Genomic DNA, 26,277 nt, shown 5'->3' with positions numbered 1-26,277 from the left:
TCTACAGCAAAGAGGCAACTATATAACCATTTCTGGCTAAGAATGTTTCCTGCGTGGTACCTGAGGGTGCTTTTTTCTGGGAAAGGCCAGGCTCCCTCTATTCTTAACCACGTTTTAAGCATCAGTGATGCAGAACGCAGAGCACTTTGCTTCCAGTGACGAAAACAGACGGAGATCTTGTTCCTGTGGCGTTTACGTGACCTCACGTCGGGGTGGAAGGTGACATCGAGTTAGACGGTAGTGACGGGGCAGGGGCGGGGGGACACGGAGCGTCACAGGGTGAGCGTGTGGGGTTGGGGCCTGGGCCGCCCTTTTAAAGGCGGTCATCTGGTCAGTCCTCATTGACAAGATGCCATTTGGGCCAAGACTTGGAGGTGAGCGAGATGACCTTGATTGAGGAGGTGAGCGAGGTGCCCTTGGGGAGGTGAGCGAGGTGCCCTTGGGGAGGTGAGCGAGGTGTCCTTGATTGAGGAGGTGAGCGAGGCGACCTTGGGGAGGTGAGCGAGGTGACCTTGGGGAGGTGAGCGAGGCGACCTTGATTGAGGAGGTGAGCGAGGTGCCCTTGGGGAGGTGAGCGAGGCGACCTTGATTGAGGAGGTGAGCGAGGTGACCTTGGGGAGGTGAGTGAGGCGACCTTGATTGAGGAGGTGAGCGAGGTGCCCTTGGGGAGGTGAGCGAGGTGACCTTGATTGAGGAGGTGAGCGAGGCGACCTTGGGGAGGTGAGCGAGGTGACCTTGATTGAGGAGGTGAGCGAGGTGCCCTTGGGGAGGTGAGCGAGGTGACCTTGATTGAGGAGGTGAGCGAGGTGACCTTGGGGAGGTGAGCGAGGTGCCCTTGGGGAGGTGAGCGAGGTGTCCTTGATTGAGGAGGTGAGCGAGGTGACCTTGATTGAGGAGGTGAGCGAGGTGTCCTTGATTGAGGAGGTGAGCGAGGTGACCTTGGGGAGGTGAGCGAGGTGACCTTGGGGAGGTGAGCGAGGTGACCTTGGGGAGGTGAGCGAGGCGACCTTGGGGAGGTGAGCGAGGTGACCTTGATTGAGGAGGTGAGCGAGGTGTCCTTGATTGAGGAGGTGAGCGAGGTGACCTTGGGGAGGTGAGCGAGGTGCCCTTGGGGAGGTGAGCGAGGTGACCTTGGGGAGGTGAGCGAGGTGTCCTTGATTGAGGAGGTGAGCGAGGTGACCTTGATTGAGGAGGTGAGCGAGGTGTCCTTGATTGAGGAGGTGAGCGAGGCGACCTTGGGGAGGTGAGCGAGGTGCCCTTGGGGAGGTGAGCGAGGTGACCTTGGGGAGGTGAGCTAGGCGACCTTGATTGAGGAGGTGAGCGAGGTGACCTTGGGGAGGTGAGCGAGGTGACCTTGGGGAGGTGAGCGAGGTGACCTTGGGGAGGTGAGCGAGGTGTCCTTGATTGAGGAGGTGAGCGAGGTGACCTTGATTGAGGAGGTGAGCGAGGTGTCCTTGATTGAGGAGGTGAGCGAGGTGACCTTGGGGAGGTGAGCGAGGTGACCTTGGGGAGGTGAGCGAGGCGACCTTGATTGAGGAGGTGAGCGAGGTGACCTTGGGGAGGTGAGCGAGGCGCCCTTGGGGAGGTGAGCGAGGCGACCTTGGGGAGGTGAGCGAGGTGCCCTTGGGGAGGTGAGCGAGGTGTCCTTGATTGAGGAGGTGAGCGAGGTGCCCTTGGGGAGGTGAGCGAGGCGACCTTGGGGAGGTGAGCGAGGTGACCTTGGGGAGGTGAGCGAGGTGCCCTTGGGGAGGTGAGCGAGGTGACCTTGGGGAGGTGAGCGAGATGACCTTGATTGAGGAGGTGAGCGAGGCGACCTTGATTGAGGAGGTGAGCGAGGTGACCTTGGGGAGGTGAGCGAGGCGACCTTGGGGAGGTGAGCGAGGTGCCCTTGGGGACCCTTCGGGACTGGAGCTCCCGGCAGAGCAGACAGCCGTGCGGGTGTCTGTCGTTGCTGTGTGCTCAGTGTTCTGGAGACACGCAGACGCTGCTGTGGTCGGAGCAGGTAGTTGTGGGGCGGGGGAGGGGGCAGGAACTGAGAGCCAAGAGGTCGCGTGGAGACCGAGGCAGCTCTGCCAATCAGGGCGCGCCCTCGGGACCTGGTGCGGTCGGAGCAGAGAAGGGATGTGGCCTGACTTGATTCTCGCGAGGACCTCGCCGGGCGTTGTGTGTGGACGGACTGTGGAGGGGCAGGTGAGCCCGCGGAGGACCTGCTGGCAGTTAGCCCCGCGATCGGATGAGGGTGAGCCTTGTGGGGGAGGTGCGGACCCAGCAGCAGCCAGGGCAGGGGTTTTAAACCGAGGGTCACTGCCGAATGGCGCGTAAAAAATGCCATTTAGCGGATGGTGACCAGTAGTTCTCCTAGTGCAGATGAATTAGACTTAGAAAGGGTGGAGTAGAATTTACCAGCATGCTCTGCCCCCTCCCCACGTAATGCCGGCTGAGAGCTCTAGGCATTGGGGGGGACGAAGCAGCACATGAGACGGGTTCCTGACTCACGGAGCTGTCGTTTTAATGTGTGTATGTTAAATATTTAATGTATCTGTACACGGCTCCTGATGTTTCCTCTGGTTTTCTTTTTATTCAGACAGGTGAGGGGAGGCAGAGAGACAGATTCCTGCATGTACCCCAACCGGAATCTACCTGGCAAGCCCACTAGGGGGCGATGCTCATCTGGGGTGTTGCTCCATTGCTCAGCAACCAAGCTCTTCTGAGCACCTGGGGCAGAGGTCATGGAGCCTTCCTCATGGCCTCACTCCAATTGAGCCATGGCTGCAGAAGGGGGAGAGAGAGAGAGAGAGAGAGAGAGAAGGGGGAGAGGGAGGGGAGCAGATGAGTGATTCTCCTGTGTGCCCTGACCAGGAATCAAATCCAGGACTTCCACACACTGGGCCACATTTATTAGGGATAAGGGAAACTCAGGGACCCAGGGCCTTCCTGTTGGCCTCTTTCAGAAGGCACAGGAGGCCATGAGGCCTTGACCCCTCACATGGGTCATAACTGAGACCATCGATCCAGCTTCACGACATGATTGTAGGTGTCCCTGGTCCAATCATCTTTCAAACCCTCCGATCTTGTAGTTAAGGACAAAACGCACGGTCAGCTCGCAAGAGCGCCAGCATCCTTGGTCACTGGGGACTTAGTGAAGGACAGCAGGTGTGAGCAGAACTGATGTTCAGCTGCGTATGACTGTCGTAAGGTCTGCTTATTTGAAAGCCAGTGGCCATGGGCAGACAGCGACAGGTCTTCTGGACACACCTCCCGCCGGGGCCCCGGTCACAGGCCGTGTCCGGTTCTTGGTCGTCGTGCTGGGAATGACGTCCGCTGGCCTTCGGTCCGAGTTGTGACTAAGGAAAGCTTTGAAAACAAACCAGCTCTCCTAACCCCGTCCCGAGCAGGGTGGGGCCTCACCCTCTGAGCTGCTCTGGGGAAGATGCTGACGTCTTGTCCACAATGAGCAGGGGACTCGCTGAAGCTCCGGGAGAAGCCTGGGACCGAGTGGACCGCTGGCCGCGTGTGCACGTGGCGAGCTGGAGTGTCCGTGTGCGTGGCGATGGCCAGTGTGTGTGGACAGCATCGCGTCCGAGCTCGGGTGGAGCCACCCGTGTAACGACTTCGTTAACTGTCCCCACGACGGTGTGAGACAGGCGTCTGTCAGGACCTCACTCACATGAGGATGCTGACGCTCCAGGGTCCTCCCCGAGCTCCAGGGCCCGTGCAGGAGGGGACATGCGTTGTCTGCAGGCCCCCCCACCCAGGGTCCACGTGGCCGACCCCCCCCCCCCGGGCGTCTGGACGGCACAGGCCCCTCTGTGTGCTGGTGGGTTAGCCTTCCAATTTTGAAGCAGAGATCCTGGATTTTTTTTGCCTCCAAATAAGTTGTTCGTTAGACAGTGTTCTCTTGTAGGGTGTTAAAATACCTGGTGTTTAATTGTGTGAGTGTGTGTGTGTGTGTGTGTGTGTGTGAGCTCACACCACAGAATCATCTGTTAACGAAAGTGCAAGCGTACAGAGACGTGGTCCTAGGTAGAGCGTAACTGAGGAGTAATGCTGCGGCCTCGGCCGCTGACCCGGGAACCGCGTGCGTTTCTGAGTGACCATCTCTCTGAGTTAAGGAATAATACTCATGCGGCACATGAAATGCCACCAATGCTATTTTATTTATTTATTTATTCATTTTTAGAAAGGAGAGACAGAGAGAAAGAGAAAGGAGAGAGAGACAGAGAGAGAAGGGAAGAGCTGGAAGCATCAACTCCCATATGTGCCTTGACCTGGCAAGCCCAGGGTTTCGAACCGGCGACCTCAGCATTTCCAGGTCGACGCTTTATCCACCGCACCACCACAGATCAGGCCTACGCTATTTTTTTTTTTCTCTTTTTTTGCTTGATTTCGCAGCAGAGCAAACTGAGAATATTCATGCTGTTGGCAGGATTCCTATTGCGGGGGAAAATAAACATTCAGTTACCAACAGTGTAAACGCCTCTCGTGCTATTTTTATTTTATTTAATTTATTTGTTATTTATTTGCCTCATGGGGCTTTGGAAGCTCTCTGCTGCATGTTTGGTTGGGTTTTCCGTAGACGCCTCCTCGGCCTTATCTGAGGGCCGTGGACAGCGAGTGCGTGTTGGTGACAGTGTCCCCGTGGGGACCGCACGGTGGGCTTTCCGGTTTTCCTGTTGTCACCCCCTCTGCAGATCAATAGGACTCTCCTCTCGGACGGAACACACACAGTACTTGACAGCTGTTTCCTCAGACCAGAGGACGGAGCACGGGCCATCGCTGTGCATCCCCGGGGCGGGAAGGACCATTCCGTCCTGTCTCCCGTGCCGGGTAGACACGGGGCCCCAGTGAACGAAGCCACTCAGGGGACACCTTCACGCAAGCCATCCTTCTCGGTCGGATATAATGAAAAGTTTGCCGCGAGGGCTGGGACACGTGCACCAACAACATCAAATGCCGTTCCTCGTCACGGGGCCAGGGGACAGCATGGCCGTCCCTGTCACACGGACATTCTTGCCGTGGGGCCGTGGAGGGCGTGGTCAGAGGGCTTCCCCGACCCGCCGACAGCTGTCAGGGAAGAAGACACCTGTCTCCACCCGGGTAGGCATTCTCCTTCCGAGAGCCGGGTCAGATACACGTCATCGTGAAGTCCCCGGCAGTGACCTCGGGCTTTGCGGGGGGCCCTGGGTCCCTGCTGTTGCCGTGAAGTCCCCGGCAGTGACCTCAGGCTTTGCGGGGGGTCCTGGGTCCCCGCTGTTGCCGTGAAGTCCCCGGCGGTGACCTCGGGCTTTGCGGGGGGTCCTGGGTCCCCGCTGTTGCCGTGAAGTCCCCGGCGGTGACCTCGGGCTTTGCGGGGGGCCCTGGGTCCCCGCTGTTGCCGTGAAGTCCCCGGCGGTGACCTCGGGCTTTGCGGGGGGCCCTGGGTCCCCGCTGTTGCCGTGAAGTCCCCGGCGGTGACCTCGGGCTTTGCGGGGGGCCCTGGGTCCCCGCTGTTGCCGTGAAGTCCCCGGCGGTGACCTCGGGCTTTGCGGGGGGCCCTGGGTCCCCGCTGTTGCCGTGAAGTCCCCGGCAGTGACCTCGGGCTTTGCGGGGGCCCTGGGTCCCCACTGTAGTGGCTCCCCTCTGTGCTGTAAAGAGACAGCAGCCGAGCACGTACATGACCGGGTGCGAGAGCCGTGCTCAGGGCTGGGGGGGGCGGCTGGATCAGAGCCCCCTGCATGCAGAGTCCGCACACACAGGTGGTCTGGGGAGACCAGCGATCCACCGTGCGAAGGGGGTTTCCGGTGCGGCGGGATGGACTTTGCTGGACTCTGACAGGGATCTGAGTTGCAGGACAGAGGGCGGTTTTTCAGGCAGAGCGGTGGCGTCCGGCCGTCCAGGAGGGACTGGCTTGGTCGTCCAGGTGTCCAGCTGTCCAGGAGGGACTGGCTCGGTCGTCCAGGTGCTCTGACAATCCGGGGTCTCGTGCCCTGCGGGGCTGCCGTCTGGGGAACCGAGGGGGTGTCTCCCAGGCCGTCGAGGGCTGCACTGCGGACCGCCGTGCGGAGAGGAGGCCAGGGCGGCCGATGTTTTCAGAGGTCAAAGCTGGCTTCCTGCCTGACGCTGCTGGGTTTTACTTAAGGGAAGGGTTTTTCCTGAACGTTCCATGACCCGAGTGGACCAGCGCCGTGGGGTGGTCCTGGCCCGTCCGTCACGGGTGTGCAGACCTCAGACCCGTCTCCTCCTCTGCACAGAGTGGGTCACACGCACCCGGTCCACACGATGGAGGACTAGACCCGCTGGGACCCGCTGAGGTGACCGGCTGCTGCAGGTCCTGTCGGGAAAGCCCGTGGCTCCCGGGGCGGAGGGACCAGGCGCTTGTGGGGACCTGACCGGAACCCTGACAGACAGGACGTCCCGACCACAGCAGCGTCGGGCTGACGTGAGGCGGGCACGTTGCTTCTGCGTGACCTGGATTCATGGTTCGCCTGCAGGATTACTGATCAGGGGTTCGGGGATGTTTTGCTGAGAGATTCGTTCCACGGAAGGCTGCAGCCTGAGCAGACCAGACCCGTCTCGTCAGCACATTCGAGCCCAGCGAACGTCCTCAGATTCGGGGTGGGAAGCGGCCCTCCCCAAACTCAGCTCGTTTCTTTCTCTGTGGTTCCTAATGGCCAGGACAGCTGTTCTTGTTCAGACAAGTCATTACATCCAGAACGGGGGCTTCTCTGTGGCGTCCAGAGGTGTCACAGGTGCCAGACGGGGGCTGAGCACCCCCGGGAAGCCGGGCCGTGGCACGCCTGCCCGGCCAGGACTCGGGAGGGGGCAGGTGGGGTGGTCAGGGAAGACCCTGGAAACGGCCTGAACGGAAATGGCCACCTGGACAGCGGACGCCTGTGAGGACCCCGTGGAGGAGGTTCCGAGGCTCAGACTCAGCCGTTCAAGTAGCTCCAGTGAGTGAACACCTGTGGCTGTGTAGTGGGTCGGTCATCAGTGGGGCCACCCAGAGTCCAGCTGGGCAGCGGCGTTTGCTCGGGCTGGCCCAAGGCGGCCACTCTCCCTTTCAAGCATTTTGTAAATTCACGCCACTTGGGGCGAAGCATAAACACGCAGATTTCCATTCTGACGTTCCTTCACCTGGCTTTCGATTACAGAGGGGCAGGCGGGCATCGGGGCCGAGGCGTGTGTCCCCTACAGTCACCGTCCTCGGAGGTTAGAGGCTGTGGGAGGAGGAGGCCTGTGTCCCCTACAGTCACCGTCCTCGGAGGTTAGAGGCTGTGGGAGGAGGAGGAGGAGGCCTGTGTCCCCTACAGTCACCGTCCTCGGAGGTTAGAGGGTGTGGGAGGAGGAGGCCTGTGTCCCCTACAGTCACCGTCCTCGGAGGTTAGAGGGTGTGGGAGGAGGAGGCCTGTGTCCCCTACAGTCACCGTCCTCGGAGGTTAGAGGGTGTGGGAGGAGGAGGCCTGTGTCCCCTACAGTCACCGTCCTCGGAGGTTAGAGGCTCTGGGAGGAGGAGGAGGCGTGTGTCCCCTACAGTCACCGTCCTCGGAGGTTAGAGGGTGTGGGAGGAGGAGGCCTGTGTCCCCTACAGTCACCGTCCTCGGAGGTTAGAGGCTGTGGGAGGAGGAGGAGGAGGCCTGTGTCCCCTACAGTCACCGTCCTCGGAGGTTAGAGACTGTGGGAGGAGGAGGCCTGTGTCCCCTACAGTCACCGTCCTCGGAGGTTAGAGGCTGTGGGAGGAGGAGGCCTGTGTCCCCTACAGTCACCGTCCTCGGAGGTTAGAAGCTGTGGGAGGAGGAGGGGGAGGCCTGTGTCCCCTACAGTCACCGTCCTCGGAGGTTAGAGACTGTGGGAGGAGGAGGCCTGTGTCCCCTACAGTCACCGTCCTCGGAGGTTAGAGACTGTGGGAGGAGGAGGAGGAGGAGGAGGAGGAGGAGGAGGCGCAGTGGTGGCGCAGTGGCTAGAGTGTCGACCTGGAACGCTGAGGTCGCCGGTTCGAAACCCTAGGCTTGCCCGGTCAAGGCACATACGGGAGTTGATGCTTCCTGCTCCTCCCCTTCTTCTCTCCCTTTCTGTAAAAATGAGTAAACAAAAGAATAAAAAGAAATAATAATAGAAAATGAAGTATGTTTAAAAACAATCCACCCGCCTTCAAATAGGAGTCTAGGACATTGTGGGGCGAGAGGGGCGTGTTTCCAGAGCAGGGTTCCCCGCTGGGGTCGGAATGTGACAGAGGATGTTATTAATATTAATTTATTTCTAGCATTTAAAGGTTGAAAAGGAGAAAGCATGTTGGATGACCTAGAGTAAAACAGCACGGAGGGGTGGACATTTCCTTACAATCTAGCGCACACGTGCACACACACATGCACACACACACGTGCACACACACACGTGCACACACACATAGGATTACTGTTATGACAGGAAACTTTGTGATCAGTTGCATGTGTGAGTGTTGACGTGCACGCTGTATCTACAGTTAACTGTGGTAATTGTGGGTCACAGGAAAAATAATTGGAGAAATTGATGACTTATTTGCGTCTAGACAACGCTGAGGCCCCCTACCTCCACCAGGTAGGTCCAGATGTGGGTTTGGGAGTGGTCCACTGTCCCGTGAGCTTGGACTCCGTCGCAGCCCAAGTCCCAGCTTAACTACTCTTCCCTTCCGTGGTCCAGAAATGTGAGAGCAGGTCTGTGTCCAGGGGCAGCGGGAGGGGTGTGGGGTGGTGAGTCCAGTCTAAGGGCAGCGGGGAGGGGTGTGGGGTGGTGAGTCCAGTCCAGGGGCAGCAGGGAGGGGTGTGGGGTGGTGAGTCCAGTCTAAGGGCAGCGGGGAGGGGTGTGGGGTGGTGAGTCCAGTCCAGGGGCAGCAGGGAGGGGTGTGGGGTGGTGAGTCTGGTCTAAGGGCAGCGGGAGGGGTGTGGGGTGCTGAGTCCAGTCCAGGGGCAGCAGGGAGGGGTGTGGGGTGGTGAGTCTGGTCTAAGGGCAGCGGGAGGGGTGTGGGGTGGTGAGTCCAGTCTAAGGGCAGCGGGGAGGGGTGTGGGGTGGTGAGTCCAGTCTAAGGGCAGTGGGGAGGGGTGTGGGGTGGTGAGTCCAGTCTAAGGGCAGCAGGGAGGGGTGTGGGGTGGTGAGTCTGGTCTAAGGGCAGCGGGAGGGGTGTGGGGTGGTGAGTCCAGTCTAAGGGCAGCAGGAGGGGTGTGGGGTGGTGAGTCCAGTCTAAGGGCAGCGGGGAGGGGTGTGGGGTGGTGAGTCCAGTCTAAGGGCAGTGGGGAGGGGTGTGGGGTGGTGAGTCCAGTCTAAGGGCAGCAGGGAGGGGTGTGGGGTGGTGAGTCTGGTCTAAGGGCAGCGGGAGGGGTGTGGGGTGGTGAGTCCAGTCTAAGGGCAGCAGGAGGGGTGTGGGGTGGTGAGTCCAGTCTAAGGGCAGCGGGGAGGGGTGTGGGGTGGTGAGTCCTGTCCAGGGGGCAGCAGGGAGGGGTGTGGGGTGGTGAGTCCAGTCCAGGGGCAGCGGGGAGGGGTGTGGGGTGGTGAGTCCAGTCTAAGGGCAGCGGGGAGGGGTGTGGGGTGGTGAGTCCAGTCTAAGGGCAGCGGGTAGGGGTGTGGGGTGGTCAGTCCAGTCCTGGGGCAGCGGGGAGGGGTGTGGGGTGGTGAGTCCAGTCCGGGGGCAGCGGGGAGGGGTGTGGGGTGGTGAGTCCAGTCCAGGGGACAGCTGGGAGGGGTGTGGGGTGCTGAGTCCAGTCTGGGGGCAGCAGGGAGGGGTGTGGGGTGGTGAGTCTAGTCCAGGGGCAGTGGGGAGGGGTGTGGGGTGGTGAGTCCAGTCCAGGGGCAGCAGGGAGGGGTGTGGGGTGCTGAGTCCAGTCTAAGGGCAGCGGGAGGGGTGTGGGGTGGTGAGTCCAGTCCGGGGGCAGCGGGGAGGGGTGTGGGGTGCTGAGTCCAGTCTAAGGGCAGTGGGAGGGGTGTGGGGTGCTGAGTCCAGCCCGGGGGCAGCAGGGAGGGGTGTGGGGTGCTGAGTCCAGTCCGGGGGCAGCGGGGAGGGGTGTGGGGTGCTGAGTCCAGTCTGGGGGCAGCAGGGAGGGGTGTGGGGTGCTGAGTCCAGTCTAAGGGCAGCGGGAGGGGTGTGGGGTGCTGAGTCCAGTCCGGGGGCAGCAGGGAGGGGTGTGGGGTGGCGTGCTGTGGACTCTGACCTCTCAGACACTGTGCTGGCCTCTCTTTACGGAGGTGCAGGCCAGGAGTGAGCCCCCCTCTGTGAGTGTCCAGCTCTGAACGGCTGCAGGATGCGGTCAGCAGCTGCTGTCCCCTCTCCACGGCTTCTCCGTGGCAGCCTGTTTACGACAGCGGCTCTTCATTGTGTAATTGTTTTCTCGTAGGAAGGGTGGCCTTGAGCTAGCGTTTGATGTGCGGCGTTCTCTCTGAATCACGGGAGGGGTGCGTGCCTGGGCTTCCGGAAGCCCTGACCCCAGAGAGAGCAGAAACCACAGGTGTCATTCTCTCTGTTTAAAGCCTTTGAAGGAAGTGACGGCTGGAGAAATGGTTTTTTCAGAGTTGATTCGTGAAGCCTTTTGAGTTCAGTGTGACGGGTGAGGACCGGGTGGCTTTGTGCTGCTCCGAGATGCTCAGTGGAAGCTGGTGTAACCGGCCGTGTGGGTGTGAACAGTCGTCCTTCTCACAGAAACGGGCTGGGGCCTGGACCCTCCCGGAGTGCCCTGTGCACACGGCACGCGGCCGCATCAATGGCCCTGTGACCTCTCTGCCGTGTGGGGCCACGATTAACCCATCCAGGGAGAGAGCTGTGATTCTGGGCTGGAGACGGGGGCAGGAAGTCAGGGAGCTTTAGAACTCACATTCACGAGAAGACCGCACCCCATGCTTAAATAAAGCATAAAGCGTAGTTATGACGACATATTTATCTGCAGACCACGACAGTTTCTGTTAAGCCCGGTTTCCCCCAAACGTGTTGTTTCCTGTCGTATAACTGGGTATTGATTAACCATTGCGTCCAATTATATAGAACATGTCAGTGATGAGCAACGCCCCCCGCTGGATAGAAAGGGTCAACCACGTCGTGGTCACGCCCGGGATGTCTCTCTCCCACGCAGAGGACGGTCAGCCAGTCGTCACCTCCCAACCAAACCCCGCGACTGGGTTCAGCGAGGTCCCTGGGTGGGTGTGGCGCCCCTGGGGTTGGGTTCCAGCAGGTCGCGGGCGGGAAGCTGCTGTTCCCGGTGGAAGGGTGCCACGCTGGGAAACGGTGTCCAGGGCGCAGAGAGCAAGTCACGGGCGCAGAGAGCGAGTCACGGGCGCAGAGAGGGAGTCACGGGCGCGGAGAGGGAGTCACGGGCGCGGAGAGGGAGTCACGGGCGCGGAGAGGGAGTCACGGGCGCAGAGAGCGGGTCACAGGTGCAGAGAGGGAGTCACGGGCTCAGAGAGCGGGTCACGGGCACGGAGAGGGAGTCACGGGTGCAGAGAGGGAGTCACGGGCTCAGAGAGCGGGTCACGGGCGCGGAGAGGGAGTCACGGGCTTGGAGAGGGAGTCACGGGCTCGGAGAGCGAGTCATGGGCACGGAGAGGGAGTCACGGGCTCGGAGAGCGGGTCACGGGCGCGGAGAGTGGGTCACGGGCGCGGAGAGTGGGTCACGGGCGCGGAGAGTGGGTCACGGGCGCCGAGAGTGGGTCACGGGCGCGGAGAGGGGGTCACGGGCGCGGAGAGCGGGTCATGGGTGCAGAGACTGAGTCACAGGAGCCGAGAGCGAGTCACAGGAGCCGAGAGCGGGTCACCGGAGTGTGCGTTTCAGCCTGGAAGATCGGGGCCCCTCCGTCCTGATTCCTGAGCTAGTGAACGCCGGACGGAACGTGAACCAGGATGGCCTGGATCGTGACTGTGACTGTTAATCCCTTCGTGCGTCCCTGGTGGGCCGAGGGTCACGGCCCGGCACGTAGTCTGTACCTGGGCCGCCCGGGAGCGTGTCCAGGTGTGGAGGCTGGAGGTCGGTGGCTCTCGTCCGTCTGTCCGTGGGGCCGTGTCGGGGGCGGGCCCCTCAGCGCAGCGACAGGGAGGCCTCAGGGTCTGACTGCTCGCACGTCTGCTCTGACAGTCGCGGGCCTGGTGCCCTCTCTGTGTGTCCGTGAGGTGCGTGTGTCCGTCCCCTCGGGCGTCACGCGGCCCCCGTGGCTCCCAGCAGCCTCCCTGCCCGCCTGGCCGTCTCCGTGACGACAGGGAAGGGGAGGCAGGTCAGCATCGTACCGAGTTTGTGTTTGGTGGTTTTTCTGTTTCCTTGTTTCAAAGTCAGGTGGGGGCGTTTCCTGGGAGCTCCCGGCAGACATCCCGTCACCTCTCCTTAGGGGTTGAGTTGTGTCCCCTCAGCATTGGTGTGGGTGTCCTGGTCCCCTGAACCTCGGAACGTCACCTTCCTTGAAAACAGAGTCCTGTGGACGGAATCGGTTAGGAGGCGGTCAGCAGGGTGGACCTGATCCTAAGGCTGGTGCTCTGTGAAGGGGGGGGAGCGTGGACACAGACACACAGCAGGAAGGTGGCTGGACAGACGGACAGACAGCAGGCGGAGGACACGAGCCAGGGAGCAGGGCCTGGGAGGACCACGCTGCCCGCACCGCAGCCTCCAGCGCTGGACGATGGACACGAGCCAGGGAGCAGGGCCTGGGAGGACCACCCTGCCCGCACCGCAGCCTCCAGCGCTGGACGACGGACACGAGCCAGGGAGCAGGGCCTGGGAGGACCATACTGCCCGCACCGCAGCCTCCAGCGCTGGACGACGGACACGAGCCAGGGAGCAGGGCCTGGGAGGACCACGCTGCCCGCACCGCAGCCTCCAGCGCTGGGCGAGAGCGGGTTCTGAGGCTCAGACGGCTGGTCTGCGAGTGGCTGTCCCAGCACCTGACACGCCCTCGTGTGCTGTCACTGGTCCCAGAACCGGGTCTCCCCTGCCCCCCCCGCCCCCCCCCCACCCCGGTCAGGAGCCACAGGCAGTTCTGGAAGGTCGTGTGTCTGCCTCCAGCCTCCTGGTGGAAGGCAGGCCCGGGGCCGGGCGGGTGGGGGGCCACCAGCTGTGTGTAGGCAGCAGGGTGTCTGCACAGCCTGTGTCACCGCGGCCCTGACTGGCATTCAGATTCTGGTCAAAGGGATGGATTGGCTTAAGGTTGAATTTTTTACCCTCCCTGACTTTGGAAGAATGTAAATGGGGCTTTAAAGTCATTGGCTTGTTTTGTTTTGTTTGTTTTTTGTGGCAGAGAGACAGAGAGAGGGGGACAGGAAGGGAGAGAGATGAGAAGCATCAGTTCTTCATTGCGGCTCCTTAGTTGTTCATTGATTGCTTTCTCATATGTGCCTTGACCGGGGGCTACAGCAGAGCCAGTGACCCCTTGCTCAAGCTGGCGACCTCGGGGTTTTGAACCTGGGTCCTCCGCATCCCAGTCCGACACTCTATCCACTGCGCCGCCGCCTGGGCGGGCCAGTCATTCCTTTTTTATTTTTATTTTTTTTCTTGCATTTTCTAGCACTAAACCACCAATACCAGCGAAGGAAGACGTCCCCCAACAGGGCAGAGCTTCCGTCCCTACCTTTTCCCCGTGGTGCTGGGGGACTCACGCCCTGTTCTCCTCCTCCTCTGACCCAGGCTGGTCTCCTCCTGCTCGGGTCGGAAACCTCGTCTTGACATACAACGCCCCTTCCTGGACCCGCCCTCGTGGCTGCCCCGCCCACCCGAGCTCACTCCAGGGAGTTACCCTCTTTGTTTCAAAATCCACCTTTTTCTTCCATGTAGATCTGAGGAGAGCCCTCCGGGGAGACGGGTTTGGCTCTGCTTCCCTGTAGGAGTCCAGAGGTGACGTCACCGTCTCTTAGGACTTGCATTTCTCTTAGTAAAAGCCGCGCGGCTCCCCGCAGTTCCGTCTCTGTGTCCGTGTCCGTCTGTCTGCATGGCTGGGGGCCAGAGACGGCCACAGGGGCGGGTTGGCCAGTGGGCGAGCCTCGTGTGACCTCACCTGACCATCCATTCACAGCCGCCCACTCCCGGTGGCCTGTTTGGGGGAAGAAACCGCAGGGTTGGATTCCTGGGCTTACGAGCCCTGTTCGGAAACGCCGTCGGTCCTTGACTCGGCTTGTGGACTCAGCGTGGAGCCGGGGGCCTGGCCAGCCTGTCAGACAGGTGCCCGTCGGGGGAGAGAGGTTTAGCGTCAGCGTGACCGTCACCTGGCATCCGCTGTGTCGGCCACGGGCCCCGCCCAGGTGTTCTGGTCATTGTGTCCGTGCACACTGTCCGGGCCTGTCCTCCTGAGGGTCCACGTTCGTTTAGAAGAACATGTATCATTTCTTGTGGATTGGCAGGGACGTCAGACCCTGCTCTGTCCCAGTGTGTCTGGTTGTCGGGAGCAGCAGGCTGTCCCCGGGACCTGTCACCCGGGTCCCGCTCTGGCGAGGCAAGCTGGACGACCTTGGTCTCTCCAGCATGAGGCATGGACAGGCCTGTCAGGACTGACCGTTCCTTTGACCTTTGTGGGCGTGGGAGCCTCTCAGGTGCCCATGGTCTGAGACGACCTCGGGGTCTCCTCACCCAGAAGAGTGGGCGAGCGCCCCCCAGAATGACCCCTGCAGGGTCAGCAGGCAGCGCTGAAGGGCTGGCTTCATGCTGAGGGTCAGGGCCGCTGCTGCCCGCACTTAGGACCGTGGGCTCTCGTGGAAGGGGATGCAGGGGTCGCATCCCGGTCTCACCAAAACCTTCGCCGTGGCCGGGTTGCTGACCCGCCTGTGCCTCCCGCCCGCCGGGTCTGTGGATGGCGAGCGTCCGGGGCGCTGACCTTCGTGTCCTCGGTCACCAGCTCCCGCCGGCACCTGCCCGCTCACCGAGCTCGTCCAGTGGATCCTGAGCCCCCGCCCCGTGCGGGGACCTGGAGGTCCAGCAGTGAAGTGGACACAGATAAACACTTGCAGTGTCCGGGTGCAGCGCGGGGCGCTCTGACGTGTCCTCAGTGTGAGGGGGGCAGCCACCCCCCCATGTGTGCCGTCATGTTCACGGGTCCACGCTCGAGCTTCCAGATGAAGAGGATGCGTGGTCACCTCACGACGGACGACACGCAGACTCGGCCGGCCGGAGGGACACCGGGAGCTGTCGCCCCAGGAGGACGTGGTGGCCGCCTCGTTCTCGCCGGTGTGGATGCACAGGTGTCTCTGACTCCCCCAGACGGTCATGTTCCCGCCGGTGTGTGTGCACAGGTGTCTCTGACTCCCCCAGACGGTCATGTTCCCGCTGGTGTGTGTGCACAGGTGTCTCTGACTCCCCCAGACGGTCAGCGCAGCCGGTGAAACAGACGCGTGCCTGTTTATGTTGCTGAGGGAACCACCAGCACACGACGGCTCTGGTTCTTTATGATTGGGGGGGGGGGTAGCTGCTCCACACCCCGTTTCTCTGGAGGTTGTCCTTGTCTGTGAAGCCGTGAGGTCTCTTTGTAGGTTCTCCCCTTACGGGTGAGCAGACGGGGGGGACGGGGGGCCGTAGCAGCTGCTATCCTGGAGGCTTCATCCGGCAGGAATGAGGGTCAGTGTGTGGGGGACATCGCTGTGGGGGGGCGGGTGACCTGGAGCCCTCCTCTCTGCAGGGCCGGTGCCTGGCTGGCCGGTTTCCGGGAGGGACGGACAGTCACGGTCAGCTGTTATCGTCACAGCTGCGGGTGACCGTAGGGAAAGGGTGCACGCTGACACCAGCACAGGGAGAGACGGGAGGGCAGAGCCTGGGGGGTCCCCAGCGCTCGCTGTGGTTGTCCTCAGTGCGTGTCAGCGGCCGGCGTTGTTCCATCCGGAACGCCAACCCAGGGACCGAGCCCAGTGTCACCCGCGTTTCTCCTGGGGCCTCGGGACCTCGGCCTCGTCCGTGCATTGCACAGCGGGCGACCTTGGTCTGCAGTGACCTCCCTGTGACCCGAGCCGCCCACTCTGGACCCCTGGCTGGTCTTGGGGGAGGCCACCCCGCCCTAAGCAAAGGCGCTGCTGGCAGCTGGGACTCAGGTCACCTCCCAGAGCCACGGGCAAGGCCACCAGCTTCACCCAGAAGGCAGGAAGGAGGTCGTCACCGGATGGACCCAGGAGTTAGCTGTGCTAGACGGTGAGAGGGCGCGTGACCACGCTCACGCCCCCGGGCAGGGCTCAAGGCCCTGCCCTGGGCACTGGGAGTCGTTGTGGGCACCCCAAAGGTTAAAAACAGGTGCGTGAGCGCGGGATTCACGTGGGAGGGGGTCACGGCTGCTCGCTTCATTGTTGCAGCCGTTATTGTCACTGTGGAGTTACTGTATCCTTACCCTCATAGTAAATGTTTTTATTGGTGTTTCTGCTGCTCCAAGCAGCCGGAATGTAATTTCACCGTGCCGCGGCTCTGGAGGTGCTGTTCTCGGTGTCATTGTCTCTGCCTCGTCCTTCACGGGCCGCCGTCTCTCAGCCAGTTTACCCGTTCTCTTCTTCACTGGGCACCGTGCCAGCTTCCTGAGCATTCAGAGACAGGAGAGTCGAGAGCTTTCTTTTTATTGTCCTGTGAATTTGTTTTGTGTTCAGAAATGTCCCTCAGTGACTAGAGCTGCAGTTGCAGAAGCCCTCGGTGAATCTGTAGCTCAAAGAGAGGTGTGTGTGTGTGTGTGCACATGTGCACGTGTGCCTGTGTGTGTTTGCGTGTGTGCCCATATGCACGTGTGCCTGTGCGTGCACACATGTGCCTGTGTGCATGTTTGTGTGTGTACACATGTGCACGTGTGCCTGTGTGTGTGTTTGCGTGTGTGCACATGTGCACTTGTGCCTGTGTGTGCGTGTTTGGGTGTACACGTGTGCCTGTGTGCGTGTTTGTGTGCATGTGTGCCTGTGTGTGTGCGCACATGTGCCTGTGTGTGTGTGTTTGCGTGTGCGCGCATGTGCACGTGTGCCTGTGTGCGTGTGTGCGTGTGCGCACATGTGCACGTGTGCCTGTGTGTGTGTGCACGTGTGCCTGTGTGTGCGTTTGTGTGCACGTGTGCCTGTGTGTGCGTGTTTGCGTGTGTACACGTGTGCCTGTGTGTGCATGTTTGCGTGTGTACATGCGCACATGTGAATTCTCCCCGGGAGAACGTTCACGTTCCTCTAACCAAAGGAGAAGCACCTTTTAAAGGACAGGGGTTGTGTGCTGTATCCGTCCCTGTCCTGTGCTGGTTATAGAAGTCCCACTAAAGAGAACGAGGTTTTAGTTCAAAATGGCAAAATGACTTCGCCAGCTTTCCGATTTGCGTGCAGGTAGATTGGTTTTGAGTCGGCTTTGGTTTTGCAAAGCAGCCGGGACAGGAAGGGCGTCCTGTGATGGGTCACTTGCCAGCCACACGGCAGGAAGACGTTGTTACCGGAAGGAGCCCGTGGTGCCTTCTCTCTGCCTTCCCGTCCTCGTGTTGCTATGGAAACAGTTCTGCGCCGTGCGGCCTGGTCTCACGGAGGCCGGCTGCTGGGGTTCGGGATGCCCACACACACAGAGAGCCGCGTCTACAGAGGGCGTCGGCCCGGGGACCGGGAGTGTCCTGGCGTTCAGCGAGCGGACAGGAGTCCCTGGTTCTCGTCTCTGGCTCTGGAATGCCGCCTTGCACCGCCCCTTCCACTCACCGTGGGTGTTTCTGGGTGTCTCCCCCTGCAGATGAGCTGCTGCTACGAGGACCCGTGTTCGTCCGAGAGCCCAGCAGCACCATGGTTCCCGTCGGCTCGGAGGACAAGAGAGTCACTTTAAACTGCGAGGCCAGAGGCAACCCTTCACCTCATTACAGGTACGATGCGCGGTCTGACGCTCGCTCAGGAGTGGGGTGGCGTGGGCACGGAGGGCTTTTCTGAGTCGGCCCGTCCACGCCGTCGGGAAGGGTTAGGCGCGAGGCCGTGGCCGCGCCTCGTGTCCCCAGACTGGATGCGGGAACGCCGGTCACTGAGCAGGAGGCTCCCTCGCTCACCCGGGAGATCTCCGGACTGGGGAGAAACACGGCGGAATCCGTCACACGCCCAGCAACTTCTTAGTGGCTGACAGTGTGCTTGGGGGTCTGAACTACAGCTGAATGCAGCCACCGGGGTCTCCTCTGCTGTGACCGTGTGGGGGATGAAATTCCATGTGTCCGCGGGGTTTGGAAATCACGGCTTTAGGAAGTGTCCAGTGTCTGACTTTTTGTTCCCTTTACTGTGTTCCCGAGTGCATGCCTCATTCAGGCTCATTACATGCAGAATAAAACACATCCTCACCAAGCTCATTGTACGTATGCTTTTTTTTGGTATTTTTTTCTGAAGTTGGAAACAGGAAGGCAATCAGACAGACTCCCGCATGCGCCCGACCGGGATCCACCCGGCACGCCCACCAGGGGAGACGCTCTGCCCACCAGGGGGCAATGCTCTGCCCCTCCGGGGTGTCGCTTTGTTGCGACCAGAGCCACTCTAGCGCCTGGGGCAGAGGCCAAGGAGCCATCCCCAGCACCCGGGCCATCTTTGCTCCAATGGAGCCTCAGCTGCGGGAGGGGAAGAGACAGACAGAGAGGAAGGAGGGGGAGGGGTAGAGAAGCAGATGGGCGCCTCTTCTGAGTGCCCTGGTCGGGAATCGAACCTGGGACTTCTGCACGCCAGGCCGACGCTCTACTGCTGAGCCAACCGGCCTAGGCCATTGTACGTATTCTTGAAGGGGGGAACATTTATTAGATTTTTTTTTCATGTGGAGGTCTATAGTTTTCAGATTATAAGAATAACACCCATTCACAGGAAAACTTCCAACGTCCCCGAGAGGCGTAAGGAAAGAAAGAATACAAATGTGACCTCTGGTCACCTTAAGGTGAAAATGTATCCGAGCATTTTGGGGGAGAGTGGTGGATTCCTTGGACAGGGACGTGTGTTTACTTTATTAAGTAGCACAAGATGAACATTCCTGCTGCTCGGGGTGCTTGGGGGCCACTGTAATGGAGAAATGCATTATTGATGAGCGCATATGCCGCTGGTACAGACGCGGCTGCGAGAGCACGCTGCAGGCTCCCAGGGAACGCGTCCTCTGAGCGCTGAGAGCGTCTGCCCGCCACACGGTTTACAGAACGCGTCCGCTCGGAAAACGGTCTCTGGAACCCGCAGGGCAAGCAGACTCCAGCCCGTGCTAATCAACGTGTCGCTGTTCCGAGCGGTATCGGCGGCCGTTGAGCGTCTGTTCCTCATTTAAACAACCTCAGTAGTCGACGCCAGCAGTCCTTGGCCACGGGGTCAGCGTCGGGTTAGACGCCGGGCCTTTGTGGGTTTCTTTGCATCTGGGAGTTTGCAGGGTCAGAAGCGTGCGTCTTCCTGTCTGTCTGTTGGGCACCCCTGGTGGTCCACGGCCCCCAGACACAACTCCAGGGTACCGGCCGGAGCTGGCGGAGGGGATAGGATTTTTCTCTCTCTCTCGAGTCCTAGAAATAGGAGAAGTGTGTTATACGATGAAAATGCAAGACACTGCAGTTTGCGAGCTAGATGAATTCATCAGACTTCTGGAAATACTGTATTCTTTTAGGGGGAAAATGAACAGGTCAACCTAACAAGACAGAACCTTGGAGTGGTTTTTCCAGCGTGTTTATAGGACATTCTAACCCTTTTTAAAATGCGTCCACCTGCTTCTCCTGAGAGGGAAGGTCGTCCTCCTGGACGTGACGGTGGACATGACTGGGAGTCCCGGGAAGGACCCAGGGTTGGGCTGCTCTTCTCTCGTTGGTCAAGTCGTGTCCCTGGCTTTTATCTTCTGGTCGTTTGATGACAAGCGTGTTCGGTGGAAACATTGTCAAGGTGCCAGAATTAGCCTTACAGGAGCGCGTAGCTAAGTGAAAAGCTCGGTTGCATTTATAAAGTTGTACTCAACAGCAAGGAAGTGCTGAGTTTAAAAATTCCGACGTAGCCAGGGGTTGTCATTACATCTCTGTGTGCCAGCTGCTGATTGGAGCGGCAGAAAACGAGTTCTGAAATATACCGAGGACGCAGAAATGCTCGCGAGAAGGTGCTGCCATTTGCCGACCACGTTTTCTGTTTCGTTGTGTGGCCTGGGATGGAGGCGGCATGTTGAAACTTGAACAGAATGCATAGCGGAGACGGGGAGGTGCGTGCGTGTGCGTGCGTGCGTGTGCGTATGTGAGCGTGTACGTGCGTGTGCGTCTGTGCGTGCGTACGTACGTATGTGCGTGCGTGTGCGTATGTGAGCATGTGCGTCCGTTGTGCGTGCGCGTGCATGTGTGCGTATGTGAGCATGTGCGTGTGTATGTGAGCGTGTGCGTGCGTGCGTGTGCGTGTGCGTATGTGAGCGTGTGCGTGCGCGTGCATGTGTGCGTATGTGAGCGTGCGTGCGTGTGCGCGTGTGCGTGCCTGTGTGTGCGCGTGTGCGTGCGTGTGCGCGTGCGCGTATGTGAGCGTGTGTGCGAGTAAACTTGTTTTATCAGGATTGCCTCTCTCTTGTATCGGAGGGATTTCATTGCAGGGGTGGTTCTTTGAATCCTTGCTGAGGACCCAGAGGGAGCTGACGCTTCATTGAGAGCTGACAAGGTTTTCTGAAGTTGAGACCTCCAGCCGGTGTAAAAATTCACCGGAACTGAAGGTCGGCCGTCACTAGAAAGTCAGACATGAGGAGGCACAGGTGGCCTCGCTTTACTGTGAACGTGCCAGGCGTTCCTGTGACAGCCGACGGCCGCCTGTGACGTGTGACGTGTGACGTGTTGGAGGCTTTGCTGATGGAGTCAGCGGGTGTATGAAAGCGCGTGGTGGGTTATAATTATAACTTCATCTGCTGACACTATGCCTTCATGTATGGCATTATTTCCCCTAAGCTTTTATTTTTTTATTCAGTGAGAGGAGGAGAGGCAGACAGACAGACTCCCGCCTGTGCGCTGACTGGGATCCACCCAGCAAGCCCACAAGGGGGTGATATTTTGCCCTTCTGGGGCTGATGCTCATAACTGAGCTATTTTTAGCACCTGAGGTGGGGGCTCCACCAAGCCATCCTCAGCACCTGGGGCCAATGCTCTCGAGTCAATGAAGCCATAGCTGCGGGAGGGGAAGAGAGAGAGAAAGCAGAGGGGGTGGAGAAGCAGATGGGCGCTTCTCCTGTGTGCCCTGACGGGGAATCGAACCCGGGACATTCACATGCCAGGCCGATGTTCTACCGTCGAGCCAGCTGGACGAGACCTCCCTAAGCTTTTGATTTTAATAGTCAACCAGGTAACATTCTACATTATTCTTTGAATTTTCGAAAGAAAATATGCTTGCTTGTTCTTAGGTCTTTACTATCCTTTAAAAACTACAGAAAAATGCTGCTGTGTGTGTGATAACATTGAGGGCACAAGAAGGTGGGACATTTTCTCAGTGAAGCAAGAGAAAGACTATGTTTCTATCCTCATTTATAAATCTAAGCAGGTGGGTTCGTCGTAGGTAGACGATAGCTACATGAATGTATATCTGCTTACTTAGGTAGGGGTGCAGGTGGTAGGTAGGCAGGTAACAAACAGACAGCCACCAAGGAGGAACATCAGTGGGTTGTTCGTGTGAAACCACAAGTACACGGAATCCAAGTACGTTCCCCAAGATGCAGAGGTCTCACCGTCCTGTGAGAGACGGCCCGTGCACATCCCCCGCTCCTGTCCTGTGGACGGAGGCCAACGTGTCTCGTGAGAAAGTTCTTTGTTGTTACCCCATTGGGTAAAAAGAGCTCTTAATTGGCCACATAAGAAATCCGAAAGTTCAGAAATTCTCAGGAGAATCCCTGGTCTGAGGATTTCGCTGAGGGCTTCCTTCTCCTGCAGTCCCTGCGGGAGCCCGGCACCTACCTCTGAAGGTTAATTAGTGTTCGGTCTCGTCACTGATGACACTGGAGGCGGGGACCGGAGGAGGCCGTGGCAGTTTGTCAGAGAGGAAGGACTTTGTCCGACGTCGCACAGGGGGGCTGGTGCCCACTGTTTGCTCACTGAAGACTCCAGACAGGAGGGTCTGTGGTCACTTCAGACGCCGTTCAGCCTGAAAGGAGCCGCATACAAGGGCTGGACTGGGTGAGACGAGCCCATGACCGCACGGGCCAGGCGGGCAGCTGACCGGAAGGGGCGGCCATCCTGGGCACGGGCGGCTCCCCATTGGTGACGGGGACTGTCACCACAGGTCACTGCTTCCCCGCACGGCCAGCTGTGGCCACCGGGAAACCTTCCTCCATGTCACAGAACCTGTCGGGAGATGTTATGTTTTCGTCCTGGGCTCCCGCCACTTCTGATGTGGACACTGCTTTCCTCGTCACATGCGATGAGGCCAGAGAGCACGGGTCACGGCTGCGTGCGGCCACGGGGGTCATGGTCCACTGTCAGTTTAGCTGGATCATGCGGCAGCACCGTCAGATGAGACCTGCGCTCAAGTCAGTCACCACAACACCCGCTGCTCGGTCTGCATCTCGGACGGGTGTGCAGGCCGCGTGGGGCCACGCCACTCGGGGGAGGCTCGGGGGCCATGCCTGTGGACGGCTCTGTGCAGGGCCTCCCCCCGCACCCCCCCGCAGCCACGGCGCCTGCGTGCTGTTCCGTCTTCGTCTCGTCACAGGGAAGCCATGGGGACGTCACCTCGCACTCCACAAAACAGCTCGCCTGCGTTACCAGAGCAGCGTGAGGAAGCTTGGACATGCAGGGGTCGGGACAGACGCCATGGTGAGGTGCAGGCAGCTTCCCGTGAGGTGTGGTCCCCAGGGAGTCACGTTCTGTTCATGGTCAGTTACTGAAGGTCACCTCAGCACAGCAGGGGAAAGACGGAAAACACAGGAACAGACTGATAATTCCTGCTCACCACTTATTCTAACCAGGGGTGAGGACAGGCGTCCGAGGGTGTCTGCCATCCACACCGCACGCACGTCCACACCCCACACACGTCCACACCGCACGCACGCCCACACGATACGGACCACACACACAGCACGGACAGCACACAGCACTGCACATGGCCCCACACACAGCGCCGTGCTTGGCTGCATCCTCACCATGTATGTGCTCTGGGTTTTACATATGTGGTCTTATTCTGTGTGTAGAATGTGGAGACGAGCGTGTGTGATGTTTCTACTCTCTGCAGTATGCTGCGTATTCTATACGATGATGTATATATGTGACATGGGGTTCAAGTATCATGTTGATCCTGTGCAGTTAGTCCCTTACACAGACTGGTCACCTCAGCAGAAACGGTGTCACTGTTGTTTTATGGCCCAAGGCAAGTAGGAGTTGCTGTTCTTCCAGTTTGTCTTCGCCCCTAAGGAAGTATCATCGTCTTGCTGACCACTGGCCTGATTCCCGGGGTCCCCCTCACACTCCATTCTCATCATCCTGACCTCAGCGACGGGCTGTCCCACACCCTCCGTCGGCCACGGGGAGCACCGATGTGTGCCCGTGGCTGGGCTGACCGCACACCACAGACAGTGAAGACGTCTGCAGCATCCGGGGCCCATGGGGCGGCTGCTCTGGGCGTATAAACTCAGCATTGCGTCTCTCCCAGAGCCCCGTGGACACCCTCACGCTGGGCTCCAGGGACACACTGCCCACCGCAGCCACGCCGGCCGTTGTGATAAATCTTCTCGAGCACTGAACCCCTCACCCTCCATCCAGCGCCTGGCAACCTGGGAGAGCTCCCTGGAGGCGGAGGAAAAGGCACAGGACGTTAACAGGGTGGACGTGACACGAGGGGGGGGGGTTGGGATTAGATCGGGGTCACGGTCAAGGTCAGACGCAGTCCGAGGCTCCCCCTGTGGGATGTTCTCAACTTTGGGTGCCTGCTTCTGTTTTGACTTCATTTTAAGACATAGGATGACGTAGGTGACCGTGGTGGTGACAGCGGTGGCCACCGGGAGGTGACAGGCTGGCTGCCCGGACCCCCAGAGACTGACAGCGGCCGGAAGGAAGGCCTCTTCCCTGTCGGAGTCGTGAGCGGTTTCACACGACGTGAGGACAGAGCGGTGGTGTCCTAGTCCGTGCCCAGGGGTCGCGCAGGTTAGAGCACAGCCAGGAAGAGGGCCGCGTGAGAGATGATGCTTCCTTGTTCTTCTTCTTCTGATGCTTCTGAGCAGGGTTGCGGGGTGTCCTGGGGCCTGAGGGGGTGTCCTGGGGGCCGGGGCCGGGGCCGGGTCACGTGCGGGCAGCCTCCTCCCAGGAGGATGAGACACCTGCCGCCAGGAAAAGCGACCCCGGTTCCGGGCAGGGCAGGACTAGCTCACCCCCATCTTCTTTCTGCCGCTGTCCTCGGAACAGCTGAGGGGCCGCTGACCAACGAGAAGGAGGGGCCGCTGACCAACAGGAAGGAGGGGGCCACTGACCAACAGGAAGGAGGGGCCGCTGACCAACAGGAAGGAGGGGCGGCTGACCAACAGGAAGGAGGGGCCGCTGACCAACAGGAAGGAGGGGCCGCTGACCAACAGGAAGGAGGGGCCGCTGACCAACAGGAAGGAGGGGCCTCTGACCAACAGGAAGGAGGGGCCTCTGACCAACAGGAAGGAGGGGCCGCTGACCAACAGGAAGGAGGGGCCGCTGACCAACAGGAAGGAGGGGCCGCTGACCAACAGGAAGGAGGGGGCCACTGACCAACAGGAAGGAGGGGCCGCTGACCAACAGGAAGGAGGGGGCCACTGACCAACAGGAAGGAGGGGCCACTGACCAACAGGAAGGAGGGGGCCACTGACCAACAGGAAGGAGGGGGCCACTGACCAACAGGAAGGAGGGGCCGCTGACCAACAGGAAGGAGGGGCCGCTGACCAACAGGAAGGAGGGGGCCACTGACCAACAAGAAGGAGGGGCCGCTGGCCAACAGGAAGGAGGGGCCACTGACCAACAGGAAGGAGGGGCCGCTGACCAACAGGAAGGAGGGGCGGCTGACCAACAGGAAGGAGGGGGCCACTGACCAACAGGAAGGAGGGGCGGCTGACCAACAGGAAGGGCGCTGTAACTATGGAAACAGTGACTCTTGTTTTTAATCTCAGCGTCGCTCTGATCTCAGTTTTTTTTTCCATAAAATGTATATGTTTAAACGGAATGACAAATAGGAAATCTTGGCCATAAAACACGTTCTTAAAAACCCAGTTTTTAAAAACACGGCATTGCGATTTCACTCATTTATATCTTCGGCAATTATAGCTGAAGCCTAATTAGTTATTTTTGGATGAAGTACTGGATATGCAAATTCAGACATTCCGAGGGCTGCAATTACTCTCATCATTTCAGCAAACATATTAACAGGCATTGCATCTGAACACAAACGCATTTGCTTATTAACACGAAGCCCCATCTGAAACCATAAATTGCTCCTTGTGATTAAATTCCTCGTTTTCCTTGTCAAGCCCCCAATAAAGGATCGCCCGCTGATTGAACAAGCATTGGGCGGGGGCCAATTTCCCGAGCCCCACCCAGCCCCCTAAGGAAGATTTCAGGACGTCGTTTCGGTCTGTGTTGGCCTTGTTTTATGTTCATGTCCAAGGTGACCTTTCCTCTTTCTGTAGAAAATCGCTTTTGTTTCTGTTTTGCTGGCCGATGTTGTGTGATCCCGGGGGTGACCCGCCGGACGGTAACTTCGTGCCGTCCACTGCGGGTGAAGGCTATCCCGGGATTCTCTCCACATTGCCTTGAGTCACTCAATTTATTTCCGGTTTTGTTAGCTCCAGCTTGCGAGGGTGACATCCTCTGACCGTGTTGAGCAGAGGAAGACTGGGAGTAGCAGCTGGTGCCTTGTGTGTGGACGCAGGACCTATCGGTGTTTGTTACTGTGACTTTGTCTTTGGGCTGTTGTCCCATGTGCGATGACTAACGGACAAGTCACGACCAGAACCGTAAACGTGGGTAGTTACGCATTGTCTCCGTCGTCATGGAGATGTTGTTTGCTGATGGTGTGGATGGCCGCCGTGAGGGACAGCCACGGGGTGGGTGATGGCAGGTGGGAGGGTGTGTTCCTGTCGCTTTGTCAGGATTCCCTGCGAGTGGCCCCGGTCCCTGCTGCCCATGCCTCCCGGGGGGGGGGGAGCCGGGGGGAGCCAGCTGGGATTCAGACAAACTCCGGGGAGCCTGTTTGCTCTGAAAGCACCTCCCCACCCTGGGAATCCAGGCGTTCACGTGGCTTTTACTGATTAGGATACAAACTGGAGTTTACACACGCCCCCCGACACGCGGTTTGTCCCCCTGGACTCACGCCCCCCCCTCCCAGCTGCCGACGTTTGACACAGCGATGGGGTTCCCATTGTTCAGGAGTGATGATGTTCCCCCTGGAATACCTCCGGTGTCAGGCGCCTCACGCTTTATAGTCAAGATTCAAAACCTGCTGGTTCG

General features: G+C 59.6%; 1 protein-coding gene across 2 annotated transcripts in view; it reads left to right on the top strand.

The window, feature by feature from the left end:
- Positions 1–26,277, top strand: part of LOC136382297 (contactin-3-like) — a 210,160-nt gene that overhangs the window by 51,604 nt on the left and 132,279 nt on the right. For both annotated transcript variants that reach the window (XM_066351405.1, XM_066351404.1), the window contains exon 3: positions 17,619–17,745. In XM_066351405.1, coding sequence (XP_066207502.1) covers positions 17,619–17,745 — 127 coding nt within the window. The remainder of the gene's footprint in view (positions 1–17,618; positions 17,746–26,277) is intronic.

Source organism: Saccopteryx leptura, chromosome 10 (assembly GCF_036850995.1).
Source record: "Saccopteryx leptura isolate mSacLep1 chromosome 10, mSacLep1_pri_phased_curated, whole genome shotgun sequence".
NCBI classification, from domain to species: Eukaryota; Metazoa; Chordata; class Mammalia; order Chiroptera; family Emballonuridae; genus Saccopteryx; species Saccopteryx leptura.
This window is presented reverse-complemented; position numbering and strand designations above follow the sequence as displayed.